Raw genomic sequence first — 15,706 nt, forward strand, 5'->3', positions numbered from 1 at the left:
TACTGGAAGTCCTAGCTCCAGGAATTAAGTACGAAAAAAAAAAAGGCATTCAAATAAAAAAGGAAGAAGTAAAATTGTCTCTGCTTACAGAAGACATGATTGTATATATAAAAAAAATCCTCAAGACTTGGTTAGAACTAATACATGAATTTAGTAAAGTTACAGGATACAAAATCAACATACAAAATCAACTGTGCTTATAAACACTAATAACAAATTATCTGAAGAGGAATGAGAAAACAATTCCATTTACACTAGCATTCAAAACAAAATACTTAACAAATTATCTGAAGAGGAATGAGAAAACAATTCCATTTACACTAGCATTCAAAACAATAAAATACTCAAAAATTAAATTAACCAAAAAGTTGAAAGATCTTCACACTTAAAATTGTAAGATGTTGATGAAAGACATTGAAGAAGACAAATAAATGGAAAGATATTCCATGTTTATGTATTGAAATAATATTATTAAAATATCTATACTACACAAAGTCATGTACAGATTAATGCAATCTCTCTTAATATTCCAATGGCATTTTTTCACAGAAATAGAGAAAAAATAATGCTAGAATTTGTATGGAACTACAAAGGACCCCAAATAGACAAAGCAATCCTGAGAAAGAACATATCTGGAGGCATCACATTTCCTTATTTCAAACTATATTACAAAGGTATACTAATTAAAACAGTACGTTATTGGCATAAAACAGTCATAGACAAATGGAACAGAACAGAGAACCCAGATATAAACCTATACATATACAGTCAGCTAATCTTTGGAAAACCTTCAGATTACTCAGTGGACAAAAAGATTGTCCAATAAACGGTGTTGGAGAAACAAGATATGCATATGCAAAAAATTGTAAATTGGATTTCTATCTTAGACCAGTCACAAATAGTAACTCAAAAAAGTTTAAGGATGTAAATGTCAGACCTGAAATGTTAAAACTCCCAGAAGAAAACAGAGAAAAAGTTTTGTGACCTTGGTCTTGAAATGACTTTTTAAAAATATTACAGCAAAAGCACAAGCAACAAAAGCAAAAATAAACAAGTGGATTCATATCAAACTATAATGTTTCTGCACAGTAAAAGAAAACAGTCAACAAAATGAAAAGGCAACATGTAAATTGAAAGAAAACATTTGCAAGTCACATATTAATAAGGGGTTAATATAAAAAATATAAAGTGACTCATTACAACTCAATACCAAAACAAAACAATCCTCCCCCCCCAAAAAAAAAACCCCAACCAAATAATTGGATTAAAAATGGTCAGGGAACCTGAAGAGATTTTTTCCAAAAGAAGACATAGTAATGGTCAACAGATATATGAAAAGGTACTCAACATCACTAATCATCAGGGAAATATAAATCAAAACCACAATAAGATATTACACACAGCTATTAGAGTGGCTATTATAAAAAAGCCAAGCCTGACCTGTGGTGGTGCAGTAGATAAAGCCTCGATAAGGAATGCTGAGTTTGCCAGTTCAAAACCCTGGGCTTGCCTGGTCAAGGCACATATGAGAAACAACTACTGTGAGTTGATGCTTCCTGTTCCTCCTCCCACTTTTCTATCTATTTCTCTCTCTAAAAATTAAGAAATAAAATAGTAAAAAAATTTTATTTTTAAATTATTATTTATTTATTTTGTATTTTTCTGAAGTTAGAAGTGGGGAGGCAGTCAGACAGACTCCTGCACGCACCCGACCTGGATCCACCTGGCATGCCCACCAGGGGGCAATGCTCTGCCCATCTGAGGTGTTGCTCCTTTGTGGCTGGAGCAATTCTAGTGCCTGAGGCCAGGGCCATGGAGCTATCCTCAGCATCTGGGTTAACTTTGCTCTAGTGGAGCCTTGGCTGTGGTAGGGAAGAGAGAGATAGAGAGAAAGGAGAAGGGGAAGGATGGAGAAGTAGATGAGCACTTCTCCTGTGTACCCTGGTTGGGAATTGAACTCGGGACTTCCACACACGGGGCCAACATCCTACCACTGAGCCAACCAGCCAGGGCTTATTTTATTTTTTGACAGAGACAGAGTCAGAGAGAGGGACAGATAGGAATAGACAGACAGGGAAAGAGATGCGAAGCATCAATTCTTTGTTGCAGCACCTTAGTTGTTCATTGATTGCTTTCTTATATGTGCCTTGACCCGGGTGTGGGGGGGAGTGAGTGACCCCTTGCTCAAGCCAGTGACCTTGGTCTTCAAACCAGAGACCTTTGGGCTCAACCTAGCGATCATGGGGGTCATGTCTATGATCCCACACTCAAGCCAGTGACCCTGTGCTCAAGTTGGTGAGCCCAGACTCAAGCCAGATGAGCTCATGCTTAAGGCAGCGACCTTGGGTTTTGAACCTGAGTCCTCCATGTCCCAGTCCAATGCTCTGCACCACTGCCTGGTCAGGCAAAAGCTTTTTATTTTTAATTTATTGTGTTACATGGTTTTAAGTATCCCACTCAATACAATACCCCCTACCCACCGCATCAAATAAATAAAATCTTAAAAAAAAGACAAGGATAACAAGTGTTGGTGAGGATCTAGAGAAAAGGAAACCCTTGTGCACTATTGGTAGACATGTAAATTGGTGCAGCCAGTATGGAAAACAGTATGGAGATTCTTAAAAAAATAGAAATACTATATGATTCAGCAATCCTACTGCCAGATATATATCTGAAGGAAATGAAATTATAATCTTGAAGAAAAATCTGAGTCTCTTTGTCCATTGTAGCATTATTCACAATAACCAAGATACGGAAACAACCTATGTGTCCATCAATGAATGAATAAAGAAAGAATATATCAAATTTAATCTTAAAAAAGAAAAAAACCCTGTCACTTGCAACAACATGGGTGGACCTTAAGGGCATTATGTTAAGTGAAATAAGTCAGACAGAGAAAGACAATTACTGTATGATCTCACTCATGTGATACTGAACACATTCAATTCTTAGAAAGAGAGGGTAGAATGGTGGTTGCCAGGGGCTGGAGGATGAGGGAAATGGAAGGATGTTTGTCAAGGGTACAACTTCCACTTATAAGATAAATAAGTTCTGGGAATCTATTGTACAGCAATGTGACTATAATGAACAACACTGTATTATATTCTGTTATGAGAGTAGATCTTGAATGTTTTTATCACACATATATACACATGCAGGGGCAGTCATGTGAGGGGATAGAGGTGTTCGCTAACCTTCATGTGGTAATTATTTTACAATATATATGTGCATCAAGTCATCATGCTGTGCACCTTAAACTTAAACATTATATGTCAATTATATCTCAATAAAGCTGGGAAAAAAGAATATGAGAGAGAAACAGAAATGTGGCAAATTGTTGACAGTGGGTGAATCTACACAAAGGGTATATGTGAATTTATTATAATTTTTTTTTGTATTTTTCCAAAGTTAGAAGCAGGGAGGCAGTCAGACAGACTCCTGCATGCACCTGACCAGGATCTACCCAACATACCCACCAGAGGGCGATGCTCTGCCTATCGGTGTTTGCTCCATTGCGTTGGAGCCATTCTAGCGCCTGAGGTGGAGGCCTTGGAGCCTTCCTCAGCGCCCAGGTCAACTTTGCTCCAATGAAGCCTCAGCTGCAGGAGGGGAAGAGAGAGACAGAGAGAAAGGAGAGGGGGAAGGGTGGAGAAGCAGATGGGCGCTTCTCCTGTGTGCCCTGGCTGGGAATCAAACCCAGGACTTCCACATGCTGGGCCAACACTCTACAGCTGAGCCAACCGTCCAGGGCCTATAATATTTTTATCACTTTATGTAGGTTTAATATTTTTTTAAAACAAAGAGTTTGATTAATTTTCTAAAAAATGAGAGACTAACAAGGAAGTCACCATACCAGATACAAGAACGTACTGAAAAGCCACTGCATGAAAACAATGAGTATTTGTGTCAGAATAGACAAATATGACAAGTTGAACAGAAGAGAGAACCCAACTAAAATTTCAGATGGACTAAAAATTTAAAAATGAATAGCAAAACAGTATGTCTGTATATAAATACAATAACTGATAAAAATATGGATGAATATATGGTAGTCTGTTAATATACATTAATTGGACCATGTGTGGCCAGGAAGAAATGAGGGGAGAGGAAAGCCAATCCTAAAAGGAAAGAATAAAAAGTATCACATTCGCAGTGAATAGAGCGTCAGACTGGGATGCAGAGGACCCAGGTTTGAAACCCTGAGGTTGCTGAATTGAGCATGGGTTCATCTGACTTGAGTGTGGGCTAATCCGGCTTGAGCATGGGCTCACCAGCTTGAGTGTGGGGTCACTGTCATGAGCACGGGATCATAAGCATGACCCCATGGTCGTTGACTTGAGCCCAAAGGATACTGACTTGAAGCCCAAGGTTGCTGGCTTGAGCCCAAGGTCACTAGCTTGAGCAAGGAGTCACTCTGCTCTGCTGTAGCCTTTCAGTCAAGGCACATATGAGAAAGCAATCAGAGAACAACTAAGGAGCCACAAGGAAGAATTGATGCTTCTCATCTCTTTCCCTTCTTGTCTGTCTGTCCCTATCTGTCCCTCTCTCTGTTTCTCTCTCTGTATACATCAACAAATGCAGGATGTAAGATTCTATCAAAGGTGTCAATGTAAAGTTATATAAATATGTTTATTTAAAAGTAGACATTTTGGAGAAGTAGATGGGCACTTCTCCTGTATGCTCTGGCCAGGAATCGAACCCGGGAATCCTGCACACCAGGCCAATGACTCCTACGGGTCTACCATATCATGCTTTTTACTTAAAAAAATTCCAGTGCCATGCGGACTTTTCCTGTGTGGAACTTTCCTGGACTCCTGCTCCTTGTGACAGCTCCTAACAGACTGAACTGGGGTTGGGTTGCATTTTTCAGGGATTTGGCATGGTGATGGGGCCAACTTGGACTTGATGAACATGTTAAGGACACTACTCTTTTATGGATTCTTGCTGTATTGGCCAAGAGTTTGCTTAAAGGCATTTAATCACTGTAAAAAAAAATAGAGGACTGGATGAAGAAGATGGGGCACATATACACCGTGGTATACTATTCAGCTAGGAGAAATGATGACATTGGATCACTTACAGCGAATCAGAAAAAAACAGGACCTGCAGGATTCCATACATTGGTGGGACATAAAAGTGAGACTAAGAGGCATGGACAGGAGTGTGGTGGTTATGGGGGGTGGGGGGAGGGAAGGAGGGAGAGGGGGAGGGGGAGGGGTACAGAGAGAACTGGATGGAGGGTGGCGGAGGACGATCTCTCTTCGGGTGATGCAACAGAACTAAATGACAAGATAACCTGGAAATGTTTTCTTTGAATGTATGTACCCTGATTTATTGATGTCACCCCATTAAAATAAAAATTTATTTATAAAAAAAAAAGTAGACATTTTAGGCCTGACCTGTGGTGGTGCAGTGGATAAAGAGTCAACCTGGAGAGCTGAACCCTGGGCTAACCTGGTCAAGGCACATATGGGAGTTAATACTTTCTGCTCCTCCTCCCTTCTGTCTCCCTTCTCTATCTCCTCTCTCAAATAAATAAATAAAAATCTTTAAAAAAGTAGACATTTTATAAATTAAGAATAAAAAATCTATTAAGACTTGAATAAAAATTTTATTGCATTTTGGTAATTACATGCATATCAATTTGTTTTAGTTAATATCAAATTAAAAAGGTCAAGTTTGAAATATAGAAAAAAAGGCTTTTAGCAATAGGTAACTTTAAAAAGGCTCTTAGCAGATGTGGAGAAAAGGGAACCCTCCTGCACTGCTGGTGGGAATGCAGACTGGTGCAGTCACTGTGGAAAACAGTATGGAGATTTCTCAAGAAATTAAAAATCGAACTGCCTTTTGACCCAGCTATCCCACTGTTAGGAATATACCCCAAGAAACCATAGCACTGTTTGAAAAGAAGAAATGCACCCCCATGTTTATGGCAGCATTGTTCACAGTAATGAAGATCTGGAAACAGCCCAAGTGTCCGTCAGTGGACGAGTGGATTAAAAAAAAGCTTTGGTACATATATACTATGGAATACTACTCAGCCATAAGAAATGATGACATTGGATCATTTACAACAACATGGATGGACCTTGATAACATTATACTGAGCGAAATAAGTAAATCAGAAAAAACTAAGAACTGTATGATTCCATACAGAGGTGGGACATAAAAATGAGACTCAGAGACATGGACAAGAGTGTGGGGGTTATGGGGAGGGGGGGAGGAGAGGGAGGAGGTTGGGGAGGGGAGGGGCACAAAGAAAACCAGTTAGAAGGTGACAGAAGACAATTGGACTTTGGGTGATGGAAATGCAGCATAATCAAATGTCAAATTAACGTAGAGATGTTTTCTCTGAACATATGTACCCTGATTTATCAATGTCACCCCATTAAAATTAATTTAAGGCCCTGGCCGGTTGACTCAGCGGTAGAGCGTCGGCCTGGCGTGCGGGGGACCGGGGTTCGATTCCCGGCCAGGGCACATAGGAGAAGCGCCCATTTGCTTCTCCACCCCCCCTCCTTCCTCTCTGTCTCTCTCTTCCCCTCCCGCAGCCAAGGCTCCATTGGAGCAAAGATGGCCCGGGCGCTGGGGATGGCTCCTTGGCCTCTGCCCCAGGCGCTAGAGTGGCTCTGGTCGCGGCAGAGCAACGCCCCGGAGGGGCAGAGCATCGCCCCCTGGTGGGCAGAGCGTCGCCCCTGGTGGGCGTGCCGGGTGGATCCCTGTCGGGCATGTGTGGGAGTCTGTCTGACTGTCTCTCCCCATTTCCAGCTTCAGAAAAATACAAAAAAAAAAAAAAATTAATTAAAAAAAATTTTTTAAAAAAAGGCTCTTAGCATAAATAACTTCATTTAGCTTTTCTTCTATCTTGAACTCTAAACAACCCCAGAATTTACTTAGATCTACAACTCCCTACCCCCGGCCTGGAAGTTAGTTTCTCCAAATTGCAGATGTGTCGGGTGGGTCGTAAATCCTAGAATGTTTAGAAATGTTTTTGTTAAGCATGTGAAACATTTATCACTATTGTGTTATCATCTTCAAAGCTTATGGTCTTAGTGTGTAGAAATATTTTTTTCTTTAAATTGATCCTATAGATAAACATTGTAAGAGACAGTAAGATTTAATGAGCTTGTTAGCGAAATTAATGAATATGTTTTATTGCTTTTGTACCATGCTTTGCTGGGCTTCCCCTCCTTCCCGTACCCCAACCAGGATGCAATTTTGTCTTTAAAAGCTAGCTCCATACTGTGTTCAGAGCTGCATGATTTGAATGACTTAGGTCTCTGGGTGGTTGCCGGTTTTAAAATAAAGATTCCTTAATTTGGCTACTTAATTGTGTGGCAAAATATCTATTTCTCGCTGTTTTGATATAACAAGTTAATTTTAGTTAGCACATTTGAAAATAATTTGTTTTGATTTACATTAGTATATTTGCATTTTTTGTTGATAATATTCTCAATTCAAAAAATAAATCAATGGTTCATGTAAGCATAAAAGCAGTTATAGAAGTAGTAATGCAATACAACAATTTAAAATAATTGTATATAAGTTGAGAGCAGGCTATTGGTGTAGATATAGAATGTGAATCACCAGTGCTAAGCAGTGGTAGGGGCTAGGTCCAGGTGGGCAGAGGGGGGGAATGGGGAGGCAGGGAGACCTTGCTTGGGGATTGCACAGGGTGCAGTGTACAGATGATTTTTTGTTGTGTTGTACACTTGTAACTTGTATGGTTTTGTAAACCAGTGCCACTCCAAATAAATTCAATTAAAAAATAATTACAATGTGGAAATAAACTATTGATACACATAGTACAGGGAAAATCCTCAAAAACATTATACTGAATAAAATACAACAGATAGAATGAAGTACTTGTTATAAAAATACATTTAAATGAAGCGCTGGAACAGGTTAATCTATAGTGGTAGAAATCAAATCAGTGATTACCTGGAGTGGAGTATGTGTGGAGATTGACTGCAATAGACAAAAGGGAACTCTTGGTGATGAAAACGTTGGATGTCTTCATTTGTCAAAATGCTTTAAATTCTATACATGCAATGAGTGTATTTTATTTCAAGTAAATTATAATTCAGAATGATAATTTTAAAATTGAAAAATTAGTTTCAAATTATTTATAGTATGCTATTTACATAATGTTTTAAAAATACAAGTAATACATTTTTATAGATTCATTCTTTGCAGTACATTTATAAAATTAAGAAAGGGAATGTAAGTGTTGATGTCGAGTTGTGATTTCCTCTGACATTGGAAAAATGTAGGTAGGGAGGCAGATTATCATGGAACCAGGGATCCACAAGGGTTTCAAATGCATTTGTAAATTTTGTTTTAAAATTTAAAGCATATGTGGCAGCAAAGATTGTTAAAATTAAGCAATAAGTAAAAAATATTTATGATATTAAAAAATAGTGCTAAGTGACTTTGCAAGGATGTTTTATAAGCAACCACAACAGAAAGTGCCAGTAGTGAGTACCCCCTCTGCAAATGTTATTTGCTTTAAATAGCTCTCTGATTTAATTAAGAATTTTTCTAAAATTTGGATTTCAAGTTCAAGATCTAGCTTTAGTTATCTAGTAATATTTTGCCTGAATTGTGGGAGAAAGTAGAACAAGGGATGGATATTAACTATAAGAGGTAAGGATCAATATTACTGTGGCCCTTAGGGTTTTCTTCCACAAGGTTACCCTGTACTCTATCTATAAACCACTGCTTTCCTACAAACTACAATTTTGGATGGCTACTGCTAAATGTGTTCTGAAGCAGATGCTTCTGATTCCTTAGTCTCTAGAAGTTCTCCAGAAAAGAACTGGTTTGATAAATCCTGATTTTTACCATTGCATCTGAGAGAATTAACATAGCTTCCTAGTGTATTTCTGAAAAATCTGGTGTGTTGTAAATGCCTCTTCACTGCCTTGCTTCAGATCTCAGCTGCAGAGCACCCTAACTAAGCCTCTCTGGAAAGGGAGATTTTAGCAGAAGCATTTCTCCATTAGCGGTATGCATGCTTTTCCATACACTCCCTTTCTAGTGCTGTTATCATTGTTTGCTGTTCTTCTTTGGTCTATATCCAAGAATCTGCATCTTTCTCTGAATGTTTGTAACTGTTCCCATTGGACATCTATCTTCTTTTTCAGATGACCACCAGATATAGTATTTTACAAACATTTCTAAGAAAATAACGGTTCCTCTTGTCCAAGGCACATTTATTTTCTTTTCTGTACTTATCTGTGATTTCTGACCTAAATACTGCTTTTTATTGCTTACCAGGAAGGGCAGAAGTACAACCAAATTATAGGCAAGCAGGCCATTTCCATAAGTCTTGACTTGGCTGGTAGTGTAGACAGTCCTTGTGATTCCCAATATCCTGGCCCACTGTTTTATTTTGCTTTTTTGTTTGTTTGTTTGTTTTTTTGTGTGTGACAGAGTCAGAGAGAGGGACAGATAGAAACAGATAGGCAGGAAGGGAGAGAGATGAAAAGCATCAATTCTTTGTTGCAGCATCTTAGTTGTTCACTGACTGCTTCCTCATATGTGCCTTGACTGGGGAGCTATAGCAGAGTGAATGACCCCTAGCTCTAGCCAACAACCTTGGGCTTAAGCCAGCGACTTGGGTCATGTCTATGATCCCATGCTCAAGCCAGCGACTCTGTACTCAAGCTAGTGAGCCCCCACTCAAGCTGGATGAGCCCTCGCTCAAGCCGGTGACCTCGGGGTTTCGAATCTGGGTTCTCCATGTCCCAGTCTGATGTTCCATCCACTGCACCAGTGCCTGGCCAGGCCCCACTGTTTTATTCTATCATAGGTATTCACTTCATAGCCCAGGACAGAAGGCATTTTTACACCAGACTTCAGTATTGCAAAGACTAGTCCTCAGGACTAGCTTTTTTTATTTGTCTCCTTCACACATGGTTCAAGATCATCCTCTCATTCCCAGTCATATTCTCAACCATACTTGCTTACTGTGGTAGAATTCCTATTCCTGTGCTCTGTGAACCCCTCTAATGCCTCCAGGTGGAATGGAGAAATGCAGTGGCAGTACTTTTTCTGTGTTTCTGAAAATATATCTCTTTGCTATCAGGATTCTCTGCTCATCTCTCTCTGCACTCCAAGATCCTCCATGCTTGTTTCACCCATACTACTTCATATACTGGTTCTCCATTGTATAGAATGCAGGAGAAAACCGAGAGAGTATGCTCTGCTTGTGAAGAGTTCTAGGATATAACAGTTTGCAATGGCTTCAGTTTAGAAGTCTTAAATAGTTTGGTTAGGATAAGCACCCCCTGCAACATAAGAAATCATGTTTAGAGGATGAGCACTGGCATGAAGGAGACTAACAACTATTGGTACCATGACATGAAGCTTGATGCCAACAAATTTGAAGGAATTATTCAGACCTAGTACTGTCAACTCCACTTCCTCAGGGGCACTGATCTTAAAGCTTAGATCTAGAGTGTTTTATAGGCTCCATATATATCCCAGTTTAATCTTAAAATGCTTAAAATCCAGTCTTTCTATTGGCTTGGGTCACCGTACTTTTAATCTATCAGAGGACAACTCTGAGGCTGTCTACAAATTTCTACACCCATGAACAAATGTGTTACAAGTTTTTAGTCTTATATTTACATAACATCTTAATTAATGCCAGTGTAGAATCAGGTGAAGGTTTGAAGTGGGGGCCTGATAATAGCTCATAGAATAGTTAAGTACTGTTAGACACACTTTTCAAGTTCTCCGTTTTCCTGAAGTAAGAAGTCTCTGGATCCAAGTTATATCTGTTTCTCTAAGTCTGTATTACCATATTCTAGAACCATTCCTGATCCCTCAGCCATAAACCTCCATATCCAGGGACTCTTTATGGGCTTTGTACTATCCCTGGGTTGACTGAAAAAGTGCCAGTTCTAAACCTGAGACCATGGCATACAATGAAATACACTTGTACAAATTATATTTGTCTGTAAGGGGAAAAGGGAGGTGGCCATGGACCTTTATTGTATATTCTGATTGCTTCACTCATAATAACCCTGAGATCTCCATTGTTCCTGAAGTAGTCTGAAGATGTCCTCCTTCCTAGAACCAACCTATAAGAAACAAAGGTATAAATAAAGCCAAATGGGAAACAGGATCATGCTTGGAACTCTCTGGACAGAGAACAAACAATACCTGGCATGGGCTAGAGTTAAAGGAGGGGAAGGAAAAGTCGGGTGAAATTATGGAAGGAAGTTGGCAGGTGCAGGATTTCTGTGTGGCACAACCAGTTTCTCTTTATCCTTTTCCTAGAAGCAGGGTTTGATGCCAAGGCTGCTGAGTCTTTCTCCACAAATAAAAGGAGAAGAAGCTGAATGATGCCTCCATTTCAGATTCTTGGGGAAAGCCAACACGATGGCCTTCATCTCTCTGCTCCTGATGGGCATTCTGTTCCCTGCCCTCCAGGCTAAGCAATTTACAAAATGTGAGCTGTCCCAGGTGCTGAAAGGCATGGATGGTTATGGAGGCATCACTTTACCTGAATGTGAGTTTTCTGCTGCCTTGCTTTATCTGTTTTTTCATTTGCTTCTCTACTCCACCTTCCTTTCCCTCCCCCTTTCATCTCCTCTTTCATTCAATTAGGTAATAATCCTCTTATCATCTCTGTTATTCCGTTTACCCTTTTAATACATTTATCCTTCTATTTTTTCTTTCTCACATTGTCTGAACTTTTTTGAAACTCTTCTTTTTCTCTTATCATGATACTCTGTGCTTTGCCATATTTGAAGATTTGCTAGAGATTCTTTTTCTCTCTAGGAATACAGCTGCTCATTGATGCTGTGTCTGGACATCTCTGTGATAATTTCTCTTCTTCCCCAGGGATCTGTACTATATTTCACAGCAGTGGTTATGACACACAAACCATAGTCAATAACAATGGCAGAACAGAATATGGACTCTTCCAGATCAATAATAAACTTTGGTGCAAGGACAATGAGATACTTCAGTCAAGGAACATCTGTGACATCTCCTGTGATAGTGAGTAGCTTCTTTTACCCTGTTTCTCTGTTTTTCTGGAGCCCACCCTGGGATAATCCCCACTGTCTTGGATGCCACATGAACTGTGGGACTTGAGTTGACAGTGCTGAGTAAGAGGCTGCTAGAGTTTTTCATGATCCCCAAATCCCCAAACAGTCTCCTGAAGTTCATAGGTAGATGATCTGAGCTGACTGGGAGTCTTGAAGTCTGATACCCTGCATTTTTGGAGTAAGTCAGTTGATGAAGTTGATAATTCCTCCAGAGATACCTCTTACTGAGTGTGAGGCATTACTCTGTTGGCTTTCTTATATAGAAAGGCAACAGGCATAAGCCTCCAGTTCATAGAAGAACCAGACCTCCTAGATACAAGAAAGAGGAAAACTTTTTACCTTTTTTGATAATACTTATCTCTCTCACTTTGTTCCCTGTAACTACTGCCAGAATTTTTGGATGATGACCTTACTGATGACATGATGTGTGCCAAGAAGATCCTGGAGAATGAAGGAATTGATTACTGGTGGGTCCCCATTCTATTCCACTTTTCCCTTTCCTTCCTTCTTCTCACCTCTTTAGCTCCAGCACCACTTTCCTGCTTTTCATCTTTTGGTCATTTAATCTAGAATATAGTCTCCAAAAGTAACACTCATTGAACAGATTCAGTACTCCAAATTTTAGACCTCTCTCATTCTACTGCTGCTTGGCAGTTACCTCAGTAAGGGTTCCCTAAAAGAAGGCTGAGACCCAGCCTCCTTTCACTTAGATTTGGACATTTAATTCTACTTCTATAGTCCTAGATGCTAAAATGAATCTTTAGTACCAATGTACATCTTTTCTAGCCTGACTTTTTTTTTTTTTTTTAGTTTTTTTAGTTTAAAAAAAAGTTACTCTACTAGGTGGCTCATCTGGCTGTGAAAGTCTTTCTGTAATTTTCATCCCTCTGTTTGACCTTGGCCCTCCTGGGGATAAAGCTAGATGGAAGTTTGAGCTAAGATTCAATCAGCCAACTTGCCCTGTCTTCTCTTCCCTGTCAGGTTGGCCCACAAACCACTCTGCTCTGAGAAGCTGGAACAGTGGCTCTGCGAGGCGTGAGTGCCGCTGTCCTTGCTGCTCCTGCCCTTTCTATGGTCCTGGAACTCCTCTTCCCCAAAGATACCTCAGTTTGATTCTTTCTACTCCCTTGAAGCTAATTTACCTTTGAGACCTGGGCCCTGTAGTAACACCACTGGACACTTGAGGACTGTTCTCCAGGGGTGCGTGACTGGTACACTGTACTTTTATCCCATGCTCAGTGCCCCTGCTGGCACTTTTACAACAACAATGGATCCTACCTCTGTCTTAAATAAAGGGCCTGGTTTTGAGTGGCTGGTTGTATTTTCTTCCTGGAGGGAGAGGGAGAAAATAGGGTGAGTGAATAGACACTGAAACCATAGATCATAGCCACCTTCCATCTCTACTGAAGAGGAATAGGCTGGGCTTATAACAGAAAGATGGATTCACTTTCTATGTCTATTATAGTCAACAAACTTCTATGAATCACCTAGCATATTCAAGGAACTATAGAAAAGATACAAAATTGGCTAAAAAGACTAGTAAGAGAGGTGAGATAAACATTAATAAATAATTATATACAAAGAATAGTATCATAAACATCTTAGGAGAAGTTAAAAATGTGCCCTGAGCATTCATAGGATAAAGATTATTTATATTTGGGTGTGTGTGCATGGGGAAAAAGGATAAAGGAAGGATTTGTGAAAGGAGTGGCATTTGAGTTGGCTTTGAAGAGTGGGTGGGATTTTGACAGGTGGAGATGTGGGGAGGGAAAAAGACAGCAAGGCAGGGGCTCCAGGATTCTGAATGGGTGACTGGAAGGGCTTGAGGGATTTCTTTACCTTTGAAATAAGGAAATCCTCTTCACAAAGAGCTGACAGGAACTCTCTTGAAGATTCTGGACACTTGGGGCCCTTTGGTTTGGACCCTGCTCACCATTACACCTCCTTCCTGCTTCACTTGTTTTCTTTTCTTTTTCTTTTTTTTGGACAGAGACAGAGAGAGACTCAGAGAGAGGGACAGATAAGGACAGACAGGCAGGATTGAAGAGAGATGAGACACATCAATTCTTCATTTCAGCTTCATTAGTTGTTCACTGACTGCTTTCTCATATGTGCCTTGACCGGCAGGCTACAGCAGAGCGAGTGACCTCTTGCACAAGCCAGCAACCTGGGCTTCAAGCCAGCGACCTTTGGGCTCAAGTCAGCGACTATGGGGTTGTGTCTATGATTTCATGCTCAAGCTGGTGAGCCTGCGCTCAAGTCAGTGACCTCAGGTTTCAAACCTGGGTCCTCTGCATCCCAGTCCGATGCTCTGTTCACTGCACCACCACCTGGTCAGGCTGCTTCACTTTTTAAAAGAAGGGTTGTTATAAAACTTTATTTATTCTAATGATTATGAGGAATGTGAAAGAAGGAAAATCAGGAGATTTGAGTCCTAACATCTGTTTCTGCTACTTCAAATCCGGACAGGTCATCTCTGTCCTCTGTACCTCAATTTTCTCTTCTTAAAATGGTGTGATTTTTTTATAGCAAGAGAGAGAGAGAGATAGAAAGAGAGGAAGGGAGAGAGATGAGAAGCATCAAATTATAGTTGCATCACTTTGGTTGTTCATTGATTGCTTCTTATACATGCCTTGATGATAAGAGGCTCCAGTTGAGCCAGTGACCCCTTGCTCAAGCCAGTGACATTGGGCTCAAGCCAGCAACCTTTGGGTGCAAGCCAGTGACCCCACATTCATGTCAGTGACCTCACACTCAAGCCGCAACCCCTAGTTCAAGCTGGTGAACCCACGCTCTGTCGCGGTCCAGCCATGACGAGTCTATTATGGGGTCTTTGAATGGGAAAAGGTATGGAATTAAATAAATGATAGTCAGAGACTTAAAGACATATACATACAGATGGTGGGTTCAGGAGGATGGCACGGCGAACAGTCTCTACTGCTCCTAAGCCAATGCAATGGCCGCTCCCCAAAGAGTATCAGTTTTTATTCAGGGAAAAAACGTGGTCCATTAGCAATTCAGTTGTTTCCAAGACAACTCAAAGACAACCCCCACCATACCATTCAAATCTAACTTTACACCAATAAGAAACTAGCTTCCAGCCTCTTCCGGAGAACATGGGTGGGACAAGCAAGAATCAGGTATAGCTCTTTGTTAACTAGGCAGGTGAGGTGGGGGGTTGGGCCCAGCATCTTTGTCCCCAAGATATCCAGATTGTAAAAATACCCTGTTTATATTTCAGTCCCCAACAACGCTCAAGCTGTTGACCTCAGGGTTTTGAACCTGAAACCTCACTGTCCCAGGTGATGCTCTATTCACTGTGCCACTACCAGTCAGGAAAAATGAAGGTTTTGATCTAGGTGATTTTTCAGAGATTCTTCTTGCATTGACAATCCAGCATTCCAACACTCCAATTTAATTGATCACATTTCTGAATTAGCTATTTTCTATTTCCTGTCTTTTTCTTCCTGCTTGCCTAAGATGTCTAATATAGCTAATCATACTGTTCCCACCCCTATACCTACTAGGATTTTAAGCAATTTGATCTTAACTTCTCTTGTCTCAGAGACTAGCAGCTTCCAAATGAGGTCCTCATGTCTTGCTTAGGAACCTATAGGTCCAGGAAAGGGGTGGAGAAATCA

The 15,706-nt window shown here is 40.3% G+C and overlaps 1 protein-coding gene across 1 annotated transcript; it reads left to right on the top strand.

Moving 5' to 3' along the window:
• Positions 1–11,391: 11,391 nt before the first annotated feature.
• LALBA (lactalbumin alpha) lies at positions 11,392–13,104 on the top strand. Its single transcript, XM_066366515.1, has 4 exons — positions 11,392–11,521; positions 11,857–12,015; positions 12,457–12,532; positions 13,047–13,104. The coding sequence occupies exons 1-4, from the start codon at positions 11,392–11,394 to the stop codon at positions 13,102–13,104; spliced, it is 423 nt and encodes a 140-aa protein (XP_066222612.1).
• The last annotated feature ends 2,602 nt before the right edge of the window (positions 13,105–15,706 follow it).

This window comes from Saccopteryx leptura, chromosome 2 (assembly GCF_036850995.1).
Source record: "Saccopteryx leptura isolate mSacLep1 chromosome 2, mSacLep1_pri_phased_curated, whole genome shotgun sequence".
Lineage (NCBI taxonomy): Eukaryota > Metazoa > Chordata > Mammalia > Chiroptera > Emballonuridae > Saccopteryx > Saccopteryx leptura.

Bases quoted from the DNA above. Each gene is read 5' to 3' on its own strand.
- LALBA (XM_066366515.1), top strand. From the start codon at position 11,392: ATGGCCTTCATCTCTCTGCTCCTGATGGGCATTCTGTTCCCTGCCCTC. The intron at 11,522-11,856 runs GTGAGTTTTCTG...CTTCTTCCCCAG, and splicing joins AGGCATCACTTTACCTGAAT to GGATCTGTACTATATTTCAC. The intron at 12,533-13,046 runs GTGGGTCCCCAT...CTTCCCTGTCAG, and splicing joins AATGAAGGAATTGATTACTG to GTTGGCCCACAAACCACTCT.